This window comes from Bradysia coprophila, assembly GCF_014529535.1.
Source record: "Bradysia coprophila strain Holo2 chromosome X unlocalized genomic scaffold, BU_Bcop_v1 contig_167, whole genome shotgun sequence".
Classification (NCBI taxonomy): domain Eukaryota; kingdom Metazoa; phylum Arthropoda; class Insecta; order Diptera; family Sciaridae; genus Bradysia; species Bradysia coprophila.
In genome coordinates, this window is record NW_023503301.1 from 46602 (window position 1) to 68056 (window position 21455).

The 21455-nt window shown below is 38.0% G+C and overlaps 1 protein-coding gene across 6 annotated transcripts in view; it reads right to left on the reverse strand.

Moving 5' to 3' along the window:
* The window catches only part of LOC119068010 (synaptic functional regulator FMR1), a 31644-nt gene extending 10845 nt beyond the window's left edge, over nucleotides 1–20799 (reverse strand). The window contains exons 1-10 of one of the 6 annotated variants that reach the window (XM_037171366.1): nucleotides 20572–20786; nucleotides 19846–19898; nucleotides 19590–19743; nucleotides 19366–19529; nucleotides 19113–19278; nucleotides 14781–14878; nucleotides 14390–14440; nucleotides 7165–7462; nucleotides 6972–7103; nucleotides 6627–6864 (exon numbers count right to left, since the gene is read on the reverse strand). In XM_037171366.1, the coding sequence (XP_037027261.1) occupies nucleotides 6627–6864; nucleotides 6972–7103; nucleotides 7165–7462; nucleotides 14390–14440; nucleotides 14781–14878; nucleotides 19113–19278; nucleotides 19366–19529; nucleotides 19590–19743; nucleotides 19846–19898; nucleotides 20572–20742 (1525 nt within the window). In that variant the 5' untranslated portion in view covers nucleotides 20743–20786. Of the gene's footprint in view, nucleotides 1–6626; nucleotides 6865–6971; nucleotides 7104–7155; nucleotides 7463–14389; nucleotides 14441–14780; nucleotides 14879–19112; nucleotides 19279–19365; nucleotides 19530–19589; nucleotides 19744–19845; nucleotides 19899–20571 lie in introns of all 6 variants that reach the window. The other 5 variants (XM_037171365.1, XM_037171364.1, XM_037171369.1 and 2 more) reach the window with 5 other exon arrangements.
* Nucleotides 20800–21455: the final 656 nt, after the last annotated feature.

Below are 21455 nucleotides of genomic sequence, written 5' to 3' on the forward strand. Positions count from 1 at the left end.
TAATTCAAAAGTCACAAATGCTTAAAAAAAAACTAACAAAAAATCACTTACGGCTGTCCTTTCAGATAGGACGTCGCATTACTTTTAATTAGTGAGACTTATGAAACTGCCTCAGTGTGATGCGTCGTGCATATCCCACTTTTATTTTCGTCTAAACTTCAAACTCGTCATTGAGAGTGTTCAAAAAATCATATTTGTCAACATTAAATCGAATCAAATTTCTCGTTATTCGTATTCAATTGGTCTTTTCCTTATGGAAATTTTCTTTTTAATTATAAAATTAGCAAACACAAGCTTCAATAAAATCAAGCAATTTGAAAATTAGTTTCATTTATGAAAGACAATTGACATCAGTTCTTTCTAACCATATTACGGTATGAACCCCATCTCTCTCTCTCTCTCTCTCTCTCTTTCTCTCTCTCTATTTATCTTTCATCATTTCTTTTTATTTAATTTAATTATTTAGTCGACTATGCGTGAAGTTTTACAAAATTTACTAAAATTTAAGTAACCGAAAATGTGAAATGTTACGCGTCACTCTTACAGAAATAGGAAAGCCGTGACACAATTCTTTATTATCATTTTTTTGGGATCACAAAATCCAATTAACAGATGAACAACTAGATTTTTCGCACTGACTCAGCAAACAAATATCCAGAATATAAAATCTAGTTCTTCATTCGTTAAGTTACATGTTAGGTAATTCACACGGCTTTTCACTTAATGTAAATCGTTAAATTCGAATCAAAAAGGAATAAAAAAAAAGTTGAGACGACAAGTGGTTAGTATGGCACTGACAAAAAAGAGTTGAAAACATTAAATACGTCGCACAATATCTGTCGTACATCTGTGACATATATAATGTAAATGCGGAGCTAAAGTTACCCGAAATTTGCAGCTCTTTTTTGGAGGTCAGTAAATGAAAATTAGACTGAGTCATGCGTTATGGATTGTGATGAATTTTCACAACGGAAATTAATTAAATTTTTTTTTAAATAAAGCATGAAAAAACGACAACAATAAAAAAGAAATGCAAGAAACCATAGAACGTTCAATGTTTTATGCAAAAATATTTACAAAACGAAAATTAAAACCTCGACGACCTGTGATAACAGGGGATGGGAGTAGTTTTTCCGTTTGGTTTTTGACGAAGCAAATGTGTTTCAATCAGTGATGCGGTCAATTTACACGGCCGCCCACATTTTTCGTTTGTATACCTAACATCTAGTTTCCGTCAGGCACGGTCTGGCTCTAGGAATCATGCATCGGGAGAATGGGATGTGTGGCTCCGAAATTATGATTATTTTTAGTCTAGGGACGCCAACGGTAATAAGTTTGCTTAAGAGGCAACAAAAGTCGATGAGGCCAGTGTGGTCGTGCCGAGCCTGATTTCATTGAATTTCAAACTGAATTTACGCAGCTTCTTTCTCTATATGTCTGTCTAATGTGATCGTTTTAGGTGAAATTTCGATTGAAAATTTTTCATTTTTTTTTGATTGGTATAAGAACGACAAGAGGACTCGGACAAAATCTGAAATTCATTTTCTTTTTTATTCGAATAACATTGACTAGATAGATAGTCCTGTTGTTCCATTAATTTTGTTTATTGACGTAATTGTGAAAAATCAATCTGACACACCGTTAAAAGGTGATAGAAATTTCACTGGACGTCAGGACGTCGTTGTTGTTTTTTTTTTTAAACGAACTATGACTGTGTAAAAGCTGGTAAAACATTGGAGAATTTCTAGCTACTAATAAACAATTTTACCATTCTAGCTCATCAGGGCGATGGATTCGTTTTTTGCTTTTTCAAAGAAAACGTCACACGTATGCTCGAAAATAAATCTGATTGAATCGATCAAAGTGTTAGAATGGTTAACAAGATTCGCAATTTAACCAGGCACTCAACCGAAATATTTCGAATTAAGAGTAATATCGCGAAATCTTCGAACAACTTTTTGAACGGATATTATTGACTTATAGCTCATTCGATTCGTTGAACTGTTGCGAGCAAAACGTGTTACTACGTTTGGTGTCATATATTTTGTTGTCGACGCTCGAGGTCATGAAGTTAGGGTCTGCCAAAAGGTGCCCAAAATCGTTTTCTCGTGATTAGTCGAGTAAAACAATTTTGGGAAAAAAAAAACTTTTTTAGCTAGGCTTGTAGGCCTTGAAAAGACGCACATTTTGAGTATAAACTTCACCAGGTCCATGTTGACCTGTTGGTGATATCAATTATTTTAGGTGAAAAATTGATGATTTTCCCAAGTCCCTGACCGGCTGCAGTGACATAAGTCCGAGACATGGTATGTATGGTGACTGGTGACAGAGCCTAGTCTCTGTAGTACCATAACATGTAAAACATGTACTTCCATAATGACATTTGTACGGATCGAACGTGTGCTGTTGTTCTCTTGAAAATCTTAAGTTTTTGTCAATTGCTCTCGTTTTTCATTATTCGAGTCATTTGTTTTGTGACTAAAGAGTCGATTTGCTGCCGATTTAAGTGGTGATTTGTCGTAGTTCATCGAATTTACGTGAAATTTGGTTTAAATTGCAATTTGAAAGAAGTCATTGTCTGCATTGACACAACGAAACGATATTCTATTGTACTGAACGTGACAAATTGAACAATATTGTAAGGATGGCGTCCAAATGTAAGAGCTGTAACAACACTATATCGAATTGTGATTTCATAACTTGTGCCGGTGTTTGCGGCGAACATTTTCACATTAAGTGTGTTTCTGTCACGAAATCCATGCTGACTGCTGTGACGAACTCCCCAAACATCCATTGGTATTGCCATCATTGTAATGATAGCAATAGAAACATTTCTGCTGTGGTAAATGGCATAAACGAGTCAATCGAACGTCTATCGAGCTCGCTGTCCAGTAACTTGCTCCAATTCTTGGATGGCTTCAGGATCCTGATGGGCAAACTTTTTGAAACCATCGGTACCGTAAACATTGCTCAAAATTTGTCTAACGCTGCTGATGTACATGAGCAAGATATAGAACATCGTAAAAAAAATTTCTCTGAACATCGTCGTATGGAATGTGATCAGCTCGACGATATTGATCTTAAAGGAAACGAAACCGATCTTATAACTAACGAAAAGTGTCTCAACGGTTCAAATTTCGGTACGCCCGCTGCTACTTCTATCCATAATCGTACGAAAAGTGTGGTCATTTCGAATATCGGTAAAGGCATCTCAACTGATTACCTGGAAAATTACTTGGTGGACGAACTGAAAATCGATAGAAATAAGATCCGTGTCTCGCTATTATTGCCGGCCGGTAGAACTGTGAACGACATGATATTTCTGCAGTTTAAAGTGACCGTTTCAGATGACATGTATGCGTCAATAATGGATTCAAATACGTGGTCTAGTAATGTACGCATTCGTGATTTTGTCGACAAGCCGAGACGAAGCGTAGGAGTGACGTTGGAAAATTTTATGAAAAAGACGGGATGTAAATCGATTAATTGTTAAACGATCGAACGTCTTCTTATTTGTTCTCATGTTGTGTAAACTTTAGTTCTCTTCTTTGTCAGTTGTTTTTAGGATTACGATGCCGTGTGTAATTGATGGAATTCGAAGCAGACGGTAAGGGCAAAGTGTTTGCCTATGTTCATAGATGACGAATCTGCAATAAAAATTTTGTCTGTCCGTCTGTCCGTCTGTCCGTCACGTCGATATCTTGAGTAAATGAAATCCAAAAATTCAAAAATTTTTTTTTTCCCTGAAAGATAGTCGAAATAGTGAGGCTAAGTTCGAAGATGGGCATATTCGGGTCGGCCCTTCGTGAGTTAGGGCCACCTAAGTGATTTAAGGTTTTTTGGTGATATTTATGGCAAAATAAACGATGGAAATGTAAATGACACGGCAAATGATAGGTATTGTCAATACCAATCCAGGAAAAAAAAGTTTTTTAAAATCGGGTGAGTGGACCGTGAGTTAGGGCCTTAGAAGTGAAATGCTACTAGGGCCCTATGTGTATTTCACATATAACTCGAGCAAATTTCATCCGTTTTTCGTAATTTTTGTTTCATTTGGAAGGTAATCAAAGGCCGAATAGAATGTTGTTGAAAAAAAATTAAATTTGGGTCCTTGGACTAAGGCCACTACTAGGGCCCTATGTGTATTTTACATAGAACTCGAGTAAATTTCATCCGTTTTTCGTAATTTTTGTTTCATTTGGAAGGTAATTAAAGGCCGAATAGAATGTTGTTGAAAAAAAATTAAATTTGGATCCTTGGCCTAAGGCCACTACTAGGGCCCTATGTGTATTTTACATAGAACTCGAGTAAATTTCATCCGTTTTTCGTAATTTCTGTTTGATTTAGAAGGTAATCGAAGGCCCAATAGAATGTTGTTGAAAAAAAATTAAATTTGGATCCTTGGCCTAAGGCCACTACTAGGGCCCTATGTGTATTTTACATATAACTCGAGCAAATTTCATTCGTTTTTCGTAATTTTTGTTTCATTTGGAAGGTAATCAAAGGCCGAATAGAATGTTGTTGAAAAAAAAATTAAATTTGGGTCCTCGGACTGAGGCCGATACTAGGGCCCTATGTGTATTTTACATATAACTCGAGCAAATTTCATCCGTTTTTCGTAATTTTTGTTTCATTTGGAAGGTAATCAAAGGCCGAATAGAATGTAGTTGAAAAAAAATTTAAATTTGCGTCCTCGGACTGAGGCCGATACTAGGCCCTTCAAAAAAATAAAATTTTAGGGCGATTTGAAATTTTTGTTTCATTTGAAAGGAACGTTGTACGGGGCTTCGTAATTGCGCTATGCGCAATTTGTAAGATGTACACAATCCATAATAATTTTACTTTAACTACATTAACCGGCGCAATAGGCTTACGGTCAAAGTAGGGTGACAGACGCACTAGGGTCACGTACGCAATAGATATACGGGTTTGTACGGGGCTCAGTCGCAGCAAACGCTCCGACTGTTCTGATGGCTCGTTTCACTTAAAATGATTGATATCACCAACAGGTCAACATGGATCTGGTGGTGTGTATACTCGTGCGTCTCTTCAAGGCGTTCAAGGCTAGCGAAAAACGTTTTTTTTTTCAAAATGGTTTTACTCGACTAATCGCGAGAAAACGATTTTGGGCCCCTTTTGGCAGACCCGTACTTCATGACCTCGAGCGTCGACAACAAAATAAAGTTCACCAAACGTAGTACTACGTTTTACTCGCAAAAGTTCAACGAATCGAATCAAATAAATAAATCAATAATATCCGTGACCCCTTGTCCCAAAATGTCTGATTTTGTTCGATGTTTTGGCGATATCACTTAAAAGTGAACGTGAACATTAATTACTTCCGATGTAGTATGTAGCTAAAGTGCGGAGCCATGACTTTGAGGAATTTCGTTGATACCAGCAATGGTTTCATTTCCTTTTTACATTTTTTTCTTTTGTTTTTTTTTTTTGCACCCCAACGATTACAAGCGAAAGAACGAATGACACAACAACTTTTGTGTGTGCCACACTCTTCAACTCGACAATGAATGAAGGCATGAACGCGTGTGTTTTTTGTGTGTGAGTGTGTGTGATGTGTGTCGTAAATATCGGTCACACCCGTAAATCGGACCCCGTTTAAGCTGTCTAACGCTCCTAAATTCGTGTTAAATAGGTAATATCATAATCACTTTTATACATTTAAATCGAGTAGTAATCCAAAATCGTGAATAATTTTTCATAGCCGGGTCAGTCTTACAATAAATATAGTCCTCACGTTGTAGCAATGGACGTTGTTGGTAGCAAGAGATTCATCAATATTTCAAAAATCCGAAGACGGTGTGTCGCTTACATGAAACCGACGCTTCACTTCTTCGAAACGTATTTATTGAGGCTGAGAGGTCCAGTTTTCCCACAGATTTTGTGAGCAAAGAGTCAGCTAAGATTCGAAAAAATTCGGGAACTTTAAGCGAATTTGAATTGGAAGTTCAATTTTTTGGTAACAGCGCAACCAAATCGTAAAATAAGCTGCAACAAGAATGTCTGTTTGGGATGGATAGATACGTATGTACTGTACGTATTTGTTACTCTAACTATGTTTGTGACTAACGATCAGAGATCTGAACCATTTTGTCTGGCAAAGCTATGGACGGTGTAGACAATTCTACCGAAAAAAAATTCTCGAAAATATCTCTGAACTGGACACGGCAAAGCAGTTGAGTTTTCGGCTGGTTGCGTCAATTAAAAGGTGCCAAAATCTGTTGGCAGTGAAGGTTTTAAGAGAAATTTCGCCTGAACCAAGACATCGGAATGAAATTGATGAACTGTCCGCTACCATCAAAGCACATTCTACAGGACAACAACATTATTATCCGTTATAGTGAAAATAATACTTGAAAACATTTCGCTTGCGAATTCTCAAAGACATTATTTCGGCGTGGTCGATATCGCTGGCCGACCAACGGACCGTCGATTATCATTCGACGAACCATTACCTCTAGTTAATCGGCCAACGTTACCACCACCACCACCACTACCATTACCACCACCTCGTCCACGTGACGAAAATTTCGCTTTCGATGGCGGATCATTTGGTACGTTATTATAACTATTCGGATCATTTCCATTGCTGTTGTGTAAATTATTACCCGGATGAAATCGTCCATTGCCGTCCCGACGATCGCCGCCACCACCACCACCTCGTCCACCTCGACCTCGGCCGCGTGGTCCACCTCGGCTAGGCCGCATCGATTCCATGTCGCTGCTGTATCCACGATCGGATCGTCGTTGAACTGGGAAATTTTGCATCGAACCCATTTGTGTGCCCTGAATGGCACGCACTTGAAGATCGATGTCTAGTTTCTCTTGACGAAGTTGTTCGACTACCTGCAACAATCGGAAAGAAAAAAAAAATCGAGAGAGAAAAAACCTTGCTAGCACTTCGATCGGATGTGTCGGTCGGATGGTAAAATGGTAAAGAAAAGCAAACAAACTTTGAGATGTGCTAAATGATATTCCAGCAAAACTCGTGCATTGGCGATGCTTTCGATTGTTCCAATAAATACGAATGGCACCTGACCATCCTCATGAGGAATGCTCGGCTGCGGTTCATTATCACCCTCAATCTAAAAGGACAGTAAATATTACGATTTTAATGAAAATTTTTACGACACTAACTTTTACTACTTTGACCCGGACGACGCCGCTTTTGTCAACGATTTCTTGTATGAAACGGCCATTTTTGCCTATCACTTTGCCAACCAAATTGCGCGGCACTTGGATGGATTCTTCGCTGTATTCCAACATTGAACGTGCTTTCTTAACGGCCTCATCAGTCTCACCAGATATTTTGAATGTGCACGTGTTTTCCTCTAATTCAATATTGATCACACCGTCCAATTTCCGGGCTGTCTGTATGTTCGCACCATGTGCACCAATTGCTAAACCCATCAGATCTTCCTTTACCCGAAATTCGTCTGTGTAACTGGAAAATGGGGAAAAAGATACGTTGAACGCACACTAAGAAATTGCCGAATTTCTGTTGATCGCACTGTCTCGTCTAATTAAATTAAAACGAAATAATAACAAAACGAAAGAGAGTAAAGCCAAAAGAAAATTAAATGTAAAAACCACACGACTATTAGATAGCACCTCCCAACTTAACAAAACAGTTTTATCATTCCAAAAGCCAAACAAATAAATGCAAAAAAATACTCCGATTCATCTAGTTTCCATTCACATTTCCCCTCAAAACAATTTCCGAGAAATCTTAAAATTGGTTGTGAGAAAGATCTCAGCTCCGAAGGCTTTAATTTACGCACGGAACATCCACATCATGGATTCCATAAGTTCTTCTAGAAAAATTCAGTGAATAAATTTACGGACTAGACGAAACAACTGTCCGTTCATGTTTCATTGGCAAACTGAAAAAAAATGGCATTTCAGCATTCTGCACAAACATTGAGTTGAAATAAATCAACAAATCTCTGAGTCAATTGGTTCAGACCCAATTCCATTCAATTTACTACACCACGGCGTTCGAGAAGATGATAAACAAGATTTTATTTTGCATTACGCAAGCAACTAGCAGTGACGCTCCTTCTTGATAGAACTAGGGTCTTTTTCTGACGATTGTGTTGTAGAAATGAATTGCCCCATCTAATACAAAGGCAGTCGGTGTATGAAAGAGCATGCGGAGGAAGAAAATCTTAAAGTGCAGGTGCAGTGGAATCTTTAAGAGTGATATCGCCAAATCTTCAGGTGATTGGGAAACAAGCGGTCTCCGATTTTAATGAGTGATAGCTCGTTGGATTCGTCTTTCAATTCTAGGAAACACGTGTCTTTCACTTTTTCCTAAAAAAAATTTGTTTTCTGTGAAAAGCGCTCAAAAGTGAAGACATGCCAGAGGGTACCGAAAACAGTTTTTCGGCAATAACTCAAGAAAAAATTGTTTTAAATGGTTGTAATGTTGTACGATTGTCGGCCTTGAAAAGACCTACAGGTAGAGTATACGCACCGCTTGGTGCTAGTTGATCCACTAGAGTTATGACTAGAAATATAGTGAATGTTCGGAGAGTCCGCCTTCTCTGCAGCTTCGATGTACCACGGAACTGAGTATGGGGTGTTGTAGCTGGCCTCACCCACTATCGTTGCACATATAAATGAACCCAGTACTTTTGGGCTGCAAGCCTACAGAAGTCTTGAAAAAAAAGTTGGTGCCAAAATGTAGATTATTTCCTTCTTTCTGAGGGCCCAACTGCCAGAAGAGCATCTGGAACGGTACTTCTTCAATCATTTTTTATTGCCTACTATTCTTTCACCTTATCAATAGATAAGGCTCGGAACGGGTCGGGTTCGGTCAGACCGGAACCCGAACCTGATCTTGACCCGAACCGGAACTAAGACTTCGGGTTCAACCCGAACTTGACCCGAACCAGAATTTTCGATTTCGGGTTCAAACCGAACCCGACCCGAACCCGAAGTTATTCAACCCGTACTTGACCCGAACCCGAATTTCCATTTCGGGTTTGAACCGAACCTGACCTGAACCCGAGATATTCAAATAAATCAGGTCCGGTTCGGGTTAACCCGAAATTTTTGGCATTTTTTAGCGTAAAATTTTCGGGTCACCCGAACCAGACCTGATCTATTTGAAAATTTCGGGTTCAGATCAGGTTCGGGTTAAACCCGAAATGGAAATTCGGGTTCGGGTCAAGTACGGGTTGAGTAATTTCGGGTTCGGGTCGGGTTCGGTTTGAACCCGAAATCGAAAATTCTGGTTCGGGTCAAGTTCGGGTTGAACCCGAAATCTTAGTTCCGGTTCGGGTCTAAAACCGGTTCGGGTCATAACCTGAACTGATCAGGTCAACCCGAACCCGTTCCGAGCCTTATCAATAGAAAAACGCTTCGCTATGTCGCGAATATATCAGATCCACTATTAGTAATATCAAGAGAAAAATCATTAAAGTTTTCTACGAGGATTTTAGTCAAATAAAGTGTTAGCGTATAGCAAATGACCTCAGGAGTACGGAACAGTAATTAGTTTTTCAATTGGACCAATATTTGCTACGTGACAGGAGTTTGGAAAACCGTTTGCTCCCACTTGATCATATCGTTTTTTCAAACTCCCATCACGTAGCAAATATTGGTCCGATTGAAAAACTAATTACTGTTCCGGAGTCCTGAGGTCATTTGCTATAGGCTAACACTTTATTTGACTAAAATCCTCCGAGAAAGATGTAATAATTTTTCACAAGAATTACTAACACCGGATGTGTTGTAACGACCTATATTCGAGTCAAAGTGAAGCGTATACGGTAAGGGAATAGTAGACGATACAAAATTACTCACGTAGAACCGTTCCAGACGCTGTTCTGGCAGTTGGGCCCTCAGACAGAAGGAAAAAATCTACACTTTGGCACCAACTTTTTTTTCAAGACTTCTGTAGGCTTGCAGCCCAAAAGTACTGGGTTCATTTATATGTGCAACGATAGTGGGTGAGGCCAGCTACAACACCCCATACTCAGCTCCGTGGTACATTGAAGCTGCAGAAAAGGCGGACTCTCCGAACATTCACTATATTTCTAGTCATAACTCTAGTGGATCAACTAGCACCAAGCGGTGCGTATACTCTACCTGTAGGTCTTTTCAAGGCCGACAATCGTACAACAATATAACAATTTAAAATAATTTTTTCTTGAGTTATTGCCGAAAAACTGTTTTCGGTACCCTCTGACATGTCTTCACTTTTGAGCGCTTTTCAAAGAAAACAATTTTTTTAAAGAAAAAGTGAAAGACACGTGTTTCCTAGAATTGAAATACGAATCCAACGAGCTATCACTCATTAAAATCGGAGATCGCTTGTTCCCCAATCACCTGAAGATTTGGCGATATCACTCTTAAGTGAAAACAGTGTTGTATGCAACCCACTGCAACTGCCGATTTCAAATTAATTTGTCTTATTTTGCAATAACATTCGGGCGACAGTGACAAATAATCAAAATGAGAAACTCTTTTAAACTGTTTTCGTGCAGCTGATTCTGTATGAAAACATTCTGCAAATTTCACTTTTCAATTGTTCGTTCACGGCTGATCTACATTTTACCGTTTACATTTCATTCATTAAACTTCGTTATTCATGCGCTACATATGCCACCTTATCACTAAACTAATATTCTAACATTTCCTTCAGATGTCCACTCTATCTTATCATTTAAACGAAGTATAAAATAGAAAGGTGACGACATCGAGCGAAGACTTTCACTGTGTCCAATGTGGAAACGATTCGAAATGTTTCAAAACTAACGTTTAGAATTGATGAAATAATTGTTTCAAAGGCCACGGTCTTCAATTTCGTGGGTGTGACGAATAGTCGTATCCTAAAATCATGCTTGGCTTCACAGCAAACCGTTCACTTATTCCATACAGCGAACAACACAACGATTTTATATGTGATTAATGCTTAATCTCATGATGTCATGATGAGAATGTTAGTGAAAAAGGGGAAAAAAACCTAGGAAGTTGAAAATAAAATTGTCAATTTTCTGGACCACTCGGAGCACGGCTGATAACCAAAGAAAAGACACAGAGAAATTCAATTGACGCCAACACATCCAACCAATTCGAATTGTTTCATTAACGATTCAAGCTTGGCGTCAAGTCAATGCAGTTCAGTTAAATTGCTGCTTCATCATTTGGCCACCGATATTTGAGAGTACATAAAAGGGGGGAAAGAACCTGTAACCAGTAATTTACATTTAAAAGCTGGAGGCATAGGAGGAAAGAAATTATTTTCGACGGCAGACAGATTCATTAGATCAGGACAAAAAGCTGTAGGATGGCAGTGCGTAGACGGCAGGATACGTTGAGGTAAGGCTTCAACCGATTTATAGCCGAGATCGAATGAAAATTATTTTGTTAAATATTTGATCAAAATGATGGTTGCTAGAGCTCGAAATTCCCTTGGCAAGTTTTTACTAATCTACAATCCATATTCAATTGATTGCAGGCAGTCACAGTGCTTTAAAAACATTTTTAATGAAGCGAGAGCCAATGTCCAAATCAGCACCCTTCAGGTTTGTGCCAATTGTTGAGTTTGTGCTCGAGGATGAAGGTGGTGGGAGGCCCTAGTTTGTGTTTCAGTCAGCTTCGCTGATAAAAATCAACAGTGCGAAAATCAATACAAATTGGCAGTGCGAAATGATAAATGAAATTCGAAAATGAAATTTTTGCTGGAAGGTCTGTCGTGACTGATGAAATAAAATTTGAATTTGTTGCTCTCGGCAAAGTTTGAATTGAAAAATTTCGCACTGCAACGTGAACTCCCCGTCGAAACTTTCTGCAATGCTAACTGACTGATAAATACCACAACAAAGGTCTGCTTTCGCAAACGCCTTTTCATCCTAGAGCTCAAAGACATCAGCAGTTCCGATTCGGGCCTATTTTTCGAAATTTTTTTGGAATTTTTTTTGGATCAAACAAAATCATTGCCGGCCGGGTATCATTTGACAGGTAATTTAATGTGCTTTTGGGCCCAATAGGGTCTTATGTGGTTTGGATGCATCTACGATGAAATCGAAGTAGTTGAAATGTTTGGGTGTACATATTTCATCATAGATGCATCCAAACTTCATAAGACCGTATTTGGCCCAAAAGCACATTAAATTACCTGTCAAATGACACCCAACACGACCATGTACATTTTGTGTACCTCGAGAAATTTCAGTAAGAAAAGTGTAAGTCTTCGGTTGAAAACTTCAACTGCACACATTTCAGTGTCGATGAATTTTAAACCCAATAAGTCCCTATTCGGATCAATAGTACGTGTGATTACCTTTCTAATGACACCCCACACGACCTTGTACGGCTCGCGTAACTGGAGAAATTTTTGTAAGAAAAGTGCAAGTTTTCGGTTTTCGATCACCTTTCACCAGCCACACAAGCTTCGAAGAATTTTTAGCCCCGTACGAAGTACTGGGGTCTTATAGGTTTACGCATACGTTTGTAACACGTCGAATTGGACTCCCTGAGTAAGGGGAAACCTATTGTGGTTGTCTAGAGATGCCAAATCCGCGAAAAAAAAAATGTCCGTCTGTCCGTCTGTCTGCACGATAACTTGAGTAAAACGCATCCGATTTTGAAAATTCTTTTTTTTCCCGTTTGGTAATGTCAAAAGACAGGCTAAGTTCGAAGATGAGTGATTTTGGATCGACCCCTCCCGAGCTGTGGCCCAATAAGTGCTTTACGGTTTTTCGAAGATATCTCCGGACATTCAAACGTTACACTTGTAATTGATACGTCAAATAAAAGGTATTTACAATACCGATCGACAAAAAAAAAGTTTATGGAAATCGGATGACCGACTCGTGAGTTAGACCCCTTGGTGTGAAACAGGCACAGGGCGGCAAGCAGTTTTTGCTTGTAGGTCGGCCACATTTCAACATATTTCGTCTGTTTTAGCTTTACTAGATAGGTATTGACCGTACCAATCAGGGGAAAAAAAGTTTTTGAAATTATGTTCTCCGGAGCGTGAGCTAGGTCTCTTGGAGTGAGCTCTTATCGGGCTACTCGGCCGTACAGTGAACGTGGAGTATTTTGACAATATCTCGAGTAAATTTTGACCGAATTTCATGATTTTTTTTTGTTTGAAAGGTATTAACGAATGTAAAGCGTCGGTACTATTTCCGGTCTCCTAACAAAATGGCTGCCGGCGGCCATATTGGATTTTAGTAAAATAGAAATATCTTGGGAAAAATGATACTTAGAGAGTTTCTGTTAACATGGAAATAATGTGTTAAGTGTGAGGGGTTTCAGGGATTCCATATATGGACATCTATATATACCTATATACAGCTATATTGAGCTATATACAGGCATAGAGAGCTATATAATAGCATATATTCATCTGTGAAATGTTTATTTATAGGAAAATATAGGTAAATATAGCGGTATATAGCTGTCTATATTGCCTCCGGCAATTTATTTGTATATGATAACAAGGCAAAGAGTGGATAATGTAAGTGATTTTAAAGGCTTTTGACACGAATAGGTGTTTCGTACGGGTCGGCGTTAGCTATGTTTTTGAAAGTGGTTTTGGCTTCTAGGGTCGAAGTCCTTTCTAGGCACATATAAAAAAGTCCAATAGAAAATGCGTCCGATTTCGGTAGGCCGTTTTTCAAAAGAATCCCTCGTTCTCGACAAAGTTTAAATTGTACAATTTCGTTCTGCAACGTTTCGACACCAACTGACTGACTGATAAATACCACAACAAAGGTCTGCCTTCGCAAACGCCTTTTCATCCTAGAGCTCAAAGACATCAGCGGTACCGAACAAATATTTTCCGGTCTTTCACTAAATTTCGGAAAATGCCAAAAAATTCCATAACTACCTCGATAGTTACCATTGGTATCTAGGCCTATTTTTAGGAATTTATTTCTCAAAAATTCCATAAAATTCTTTTAAAAAAATTCCTAAATTTTACAAATTAAGTTCAGGTTAGGGCGCTTTACAATGAAAACATTTAGCGTTTTAAGGAGTTTTTAGGATTTTTTTTAAACGAATTTTATTAAAATAAATTCCTTAAAACCGGCCTTAATTGGTAGGACAGGTTTTAAACCCTACGAGGGGCTGATATAAATGTGAGCTCTCACTTCGTAAATTAAAAATAAATCAAAATTTTTGGAACTAACTACAAAAAATCGTGAACTGAAAGTAGGATTCGCATACAAATCAAATTGCAAAGCTTTGTCAAACGAAAAAAAAAGGAAATTTTCTTTCGCTAAAATTAAAAACCAATTACCAACACATTACACACTACAAATGAATGCAAAATTAAAATTAAATTTGTTTGTTTTTTTTTTGGTTCAAATCCTTAAACTTTAGGATGAGAATTTTTTTTTATTGTGTTGCGTACCTTCCGAGTAGTCCATCAAAATTGTGTGTGTGTCGGTGATTAAGTTTTTTGCTGGAAACAAATTTCGTTACAAAATAAAAACCAAACGAAAAACGAAATTTAAATTTTTTTTTTTCTTTTTTTTTTTATCAACGCGTCCTTTTGCGAATTCAATTCAAAGATTTACGACCAGAATATCTTTGTGAGCGAATTGGTCGGTTTTTCATTCTTCGGAAAATAAAAACACAAACGAAACGAAAAGCAAAAATTCAAATCGAACCGGGGAGGGAATTGGGAGTTATCATTAATAAAACACAAAACAAAACCAAAACGGAAAAATCTTGTCCTCGATTCATGAAATGTTCAATCGGTTCTAAACAAACAATAAGTCGAATTTCAGATACACACTCACCCTCCTGCATGTAATTTTGTTGATTCTAGTTGTCTGGCTGCTTCCTCTGTGCGTTTCAATAGCATAGCTGCTTCTTCCGTACGTTTCATTAGAAGAACCTAAGAAAATTCGAAACGAGAATTGAGTAACGATAAAGTTTGCAAATTTATTGTAGGTGTCTCGACCATGTCAATTTTATCGGAAAATTGGAGATGACTGAAGCATTCTATTCATCTAAAGAAACAGAGGGATTCATTTGAAAAACAGCCTGACCGAAATCGGACGCATTTTCCAGTGGAATTTTTTACGTATGTGCCTAGTAAGGTATTCGATGCTAGAAGCCAAAACCAGTTTCAAAACAATTCTTCGAAGCTTGTGTGGCTAGTGTGAGACGATCAAAAGACCGAAAACATATTTCATCCAAACCCCCATCAGAACCGATTTGCCCCGAAAGTAAATGCAATTTCCTTTCTAATGACACCCCACACGACCATGTACGTTTCCTGTACCTCGAGAAATTTCTGTAAGTTTTCCGTCTTTTTTCTGTTGAAAACTTCAACTGCACATATCTCAGTGAGGATGAATTTTAACCCCAATCAGGCCTTATTTGCCTCGGAAATTCATGTAATCGTCTTTCTAATAACACCTCACACGATCCTGAACGGCCCGCGTAGCTAGAGACACACTAGCCACGCAGGCTTCGAAGAAATTTTTTTGAAACTCGTCCGATTTCGGTCTGCTGTTTTTCAAAAGAATCCCTCACAGTGAGCGGATTCTAAAATGTATTTGTGAAAATGATGTGTTAACACTGTTGATACAGTCGCCTACAGTTATGCTGAAAACAAACGAGGCATTCAAAACATGTTTTGGATCTTGTTTTCATGACGAAATTGTCGCAACTGTCAAATAAAGTTAGAAATTTCTCTATCGAAAATTGCGATTGCTGCATCTGTCATGCTCAAAACAAACGAGGCATTGAAAACGTGTTTTGGTCCTAGTTTTCATTGACAGATGCAGCAATCGCGATTTTGAATAGAAAAACTTCATTTGACAGTTTCGAAAATTTCGTCATGAAAAATAGGACCAAAACACGTTTTCAGTGCCTCGTTTGTTTTGAGCATTAGATAATAATAATTTGCCGATAGAATGTTATAAATTACCGATATATCGTCCAACTTATCGTCATTGCGCTACATCGGTAAAAAGTTATCGGTATACTTTCGTTTATTTCTATCACCGACATCGGTAGTTTATTATTTCGCTATCGGTACTGGAGTGGATATATCGGTCGTTCAATATTTTTTATCGATAAAATTGGATTTTTCTATCTGTCGAATATAATATCCCGTAGAAGTCATTCAAAGTTGTATGCTTCACACATCAAACTTTCTTTCTGTCGGTTGAATTGCGCACTGTTTGTTTTTTAGGTCTTTTTTCTTTTAGAAAAAAAAACCCTATTGTGGACACTTCATCTGTCCGTCTGTCTGTCCGTCTGTCTGTCCGTCCATGTGTCTGTGTCACAAATAAAAAATGAGACGATAACAGCCTTGATTCAAAATTGCAATGCTACTATGAGCAAATCAACACCAGGCAAATAATAATTATTTGTTATCTGATAACCAATCGCTCATAGTTGGCATTGCAATTCGAAAATTTGGTAGTTGACTACCACGGTGATAGTTGACAACCGAATTAATTACCGGCGAGATGTTTACTTTTCGAGGGCTTTGCACCGACTGATGCAATTATTCTGACTGCTTGTCTATTTATAATCGAGAATTTGGTAGTTGGCTACCACGATGATAAATTGCAATGCTACTATGAGCAAATCAACACCAGGCAAATAATAATTATTTGTTATCTGATAACCGATCGCTCATAGTTAGCATTGCAATTAGAAAATTTGGTAGTTGGTATCTGACAACCGAACGAAATTTTCGGCAGAGATATTTACTATTCGAGAACTACGCACCGACTGACGAAATTATTCTACATGCTCGCCTATTTATAAATCGAAAATTTGGTAGTTGGTAGCTTTGGTAGTTGGTAGTTGCGAGCTGGATTGACATTCAAAACTGCAAAGCCACCATGAGCATATCAACACCAGGCAAATAATAATTATTTGTTATCTGATCACCGATAGGTCACAGTTAACATTGCAATTCGAAAATTTGGTACTTGGTAGTTGGACTACCAAGGCTATAATTGACTACCAAACGTAATTTTCGGCAGAGATGTTTACTATTCGAGAACTACGCACCGACTGACGAAATTATTCTACATGCTCGCCTATTTATAAATCGAAAATTTGGTAGTTGGTAGCTTTGGTAGTTGGTAGTTGCGAGCTGGATTGACATTCAAAACTGCAAAGCCACCATGAGCATATCGACACCAGGCAAATAATAATTATTCGTCTGAAGAAACTATTCTTCCTGCTTGCCTATTTGTAACTCACGTATTTGGTAGTTGGTATCTCGAGAAGTGAGAAAATTGAGAGAAAGAAAAAAGACCTCACTAGGCTTATAGCCGGTCTATTCTTGTTATACATATTTCATGTTTTATTGAAAATGTCCCGGTATGTTAGACAAACGTTTTCTGCCACGATAAAGTGAGTACATAGTCCAGACGCTTGTGTCATCCTGTGGGATTCGAGGTTATAAGATTTTTTGTGAATGGATTCTGATGGAGTAGGCATTACCGGTAAAATTACCGTTTCAGTGTAAAACTGAGAATCGCTATAACTGGAGATAGAAGTGACTTTGTTCGGATTTCTTTTTTTTCTTTTTTTTTTGTTAGAAAGGTATATTAATTACCTAAGTTTTATGGAAGAATTTTTTCTTTTTGGAAAAACAAAATGGCTGAAATGTGATCATTTTCCGTAGACACTACACAAAAAAAACGCTAACTTTCAAGCCATTTTTGGCCGGTGTCTTACGACCGGATTTCGTGCGAGTAGGCTAATTCGACAGCTACAGGTCCCAACTTCACCCAAAAAAGTTCCGAAAGTGATTACAAATTTTTTGCTCGAGATATTGAATCGTAACACACCAGGGCTTATTTTAGAGAATTTTAATTCTAAAAATTCCGAAAATTCTGAAAAAATTCCGAAAAAGTTCTGAAAAATTCCGAAAAATTATTTCAGAATTTTTCGGAACTTTTTCGGAATTTTCGGAATTTTCAGAATTAAATTCTCTAAAGTAAACCCTGTAACACACGGGCCAAAAATGGCGTCAAAGTTAGCGGTTTTTCTGTGTAGTGTCGTGTCTACGAAAAATGATCATATTTCCGCCATTTTGTTTTTCCAAAACAAAAGTTCTTCCATAAAACTTAGGTAATTAATGTCCAGTTATAGCGATTCTCAGTTTTACACTGAAACGGTAATTTTACCGGTAATACCGGTTCATTGACCTCAAGAAAAAAATTTAGTTCTACAACTTTTGATACTCTATCAGAATCCATTCACAAAAAATCTTAAAACCTCGAATCGCACAGAGCCACTTTTCGTGACACAAGCGTCTGACTAACAATTCTGTCAACCGATTTTCATGGACCCTGTTTCCACAAAGAAATGATTCATTTTGTGCCGTACCAAATAGGTTGAAATTCCTCTGCATCAGCAGATTGTCAGGTGATTCACTCATACAAAGGAAAACTGGCTATGCATGTTTAATCGGCTGTACCGCGCATACTGTTAAATCCGTATAAACACATAAAACCAGTTCTGTTTGTACGAGTGAACCAGCTGTAAATCAGCTGAAACAAACTTAGGATTGAAATTCGATTGCCCTTTCTGTAATGTCTGGTTCACAAAGATCGTGCTGCGGCCTGGATGTTCACGTAACACTCCGAACACGACTAGGACCGAAGAAGTCGGTTGAAAAATTCGTTGGGAAGCGAGCTAACTCAAATACTAGAATTTCAGTGAAGCGTCGGAAGGCTCAAATTAAACCGTCGGACACATCGATGCGGCGAAAGACCTCCTCGAAAAATGGAACAATGGATGCTCGAATTAATGCCGAAATATTGAGGCTACGTCGGCATAGAGACAAAATAGTTGGAATTGTGATCACATGAAATTTACGGATCTAAGTTAAGCTTTGCATCATTAATTCAAGTCGTAAACGTGCCATGGGAGCATGTTACCACAATAATAATCCGAGACGCTGTGAATTTTCAAGTCAACAAATTCGAAATTTGGGTTTAGCGACCGCCCAATTTCACCGCGAATGGAATTGGGCTCGATACGCCAATCAGGTCTTTCTTATAGCTTCTAGCATCTCCCCGAGGGAATGGAATTGTGACTCTACGACACGTTCCATAAATGCGAAAAAAGAGAATCCGAGTTGCACTCACCTTCTGAGTTAAATTTCGAAAATAAATTTCCTGCATCATTTCGGCCAATTTTTGTGACGCTTCAATTTTCGATAATAAAATCAAAACACCACGACTAGCATCAAAATGACAAGCACCACAGCGCACAGCTTTTTGAAGTTCCTTGTGAACACCATCTAGCTTGGCACTGTAAACGAAGAACAACAACGAATCGAACAATTAGTTTTGATTTTCTCAATTTCGACAAATGGTAGCAATTGTCATTTGCACGTACTATTCTCGCAATTCATCTGGCACATTAACTTCGAATTTATAAAACGTTTTGATATCGATAGGCGGATTGAGGTTTTTATGTCGCATACGTTCCAATCCGATAATTTCTGTAAAACTATTTTCCCAGCCGCAGTATTCCACCACTAAGAATTCGCCTCTCATCATCTGAAAAAAAAAAGATTTTTTTTTTATCCGGATCGTCGTCGTTATGCGAATGGGATCTACCTTAATAACAGCTGTCCACCATCCACAAGCCTCGTTATCGTTGGATCTTGCGAACACTTCCACTTCCATGTTCTCGGCGAACACTTCATCTTGCACACTTTCCGATGGAGGTAAACGAACTTGATCGAAAGGAAATTTTGATTCTTTTTGCCAGCTAAATCGAAAGTGAACGAACGATCAGAAAACCATTTTTGTCACAATGTTTCGCCTTGTTGGTTCGGCAATACATTTCTAAAGTAACAAAGGATTGACTCACCCATCTTCAAATTGAATTAACACCCCATCGTCGAAAATGTCTGTTACTGCCCCCTGAAAATGTCAATTTCGATTAAACGTAAACACATATAGATGTCAGTTGCACAAGGTGCCAAATCAGTAAATGGCAATTTTTTGTCGGCCAGCCTATTGTTTATCACTGAATGTTATACAAAAGAAAACGATTTAATGAAAGAGGCGAAAATTTCAGACCCACAGTTTTGTTGCACACAGACTTATAGTCAACCGAAGGCACAAATTTGTTATTTTAACCTTGGACAGTTTAACAATTCCAGGGGTGGTGCACTCTAATTTGCGTAACAAACACAGTAAATCTTTAGTGGCTTTAACAGAGGTTTTCTCAACCGAGCTTGTTTTTGCTCTTCCCATACCCTCACCAATTTTTTGACAGATGGCCATTTTTTTCTGGAGAGAGAATTTTCCGATAAATTTTTCGAAATGTGAATTTAGTTCATCAAACTATCGGACCGACAATAAAAACATCATTTACTATCCGCCGGTTAATTCGCCCCAAGCATCCGATAAAGTTCACTCATTTATTCTTTGCGCAAATTCTTTTATTATTTTTTTGGGCAACGAGACCAAAATATACATTCACTTAAGATCGCAATTCTAAAACAAATACGCCACCGAAATGATTGATTTTCACGGGAATTATTTATCGGATGTTACGGAACGTTTTTGTGGTATTATTTACGGCACTAACCTTGTAATAAGCCCCATTTTTACCGCAAACTTCGACTTGTAATAAATCGTCGCCCATCTTGTGATAAAATAGTTTCGAATAACGTCGAATATACGCCAGGTGTGTGACACTTCGAACGCAATTGGTATCGACTAGTAGATTTTTGGTTTTTGTTAGGTTTAATTTCCACATACAAACTGTGTGATACCGGTAATACCCCAGATATACGCTGTATGAACGCTCGGTGAAATTTCGTTTTTGTCAAGTTGCGTTTTCTTGCTCATACTGATTTTTATCGTTTTTATCCGAAAGAGCCGGTAACATTAGTACCGATACGATGTGAATACCAGGCGCTATAACTTTTGGTAACACCGTCAACACACAGTGAAATTCAACTTAACAAAAACAACATTTCAAATTATTGGATACGAGCGTTTAAAGTGTCATACCGGCTCCGATTGGTAGGGCGCATTATCGTTTTTCATTTTAACTTTTTTACTTGTGAATAAAGGCCTTTCGTATCACAAATTTTGATTTGTGGAAAGAAACTACACAAAGGTAGGAACACCAGCAAATTTCAGCGCTTTGTGATCTACTTTCTTCCGCTCCTCTCCAGTTATTTATAAATTGCTTTGAAGTACTTGTCATTCCCTATTTTCATATAATTTTTGACATGTCCCCCAAGGCAAGTTAAAATAACCAAGGTATAATGTGGAGAGATGACTCGATAGAGTATCTATTCCATTTTTGTTTTTAATATGACATTACCTTCACACTACATTGAAAATAACCAAATTATATTTCCTTCTCTTATCATAACCAAGGTTCTGAATGAACAGGTTAAGACACTTATGAAGGAGGGTGAAACACAAATTTTGACAATTGAGACATGTTTCGTTAAACAT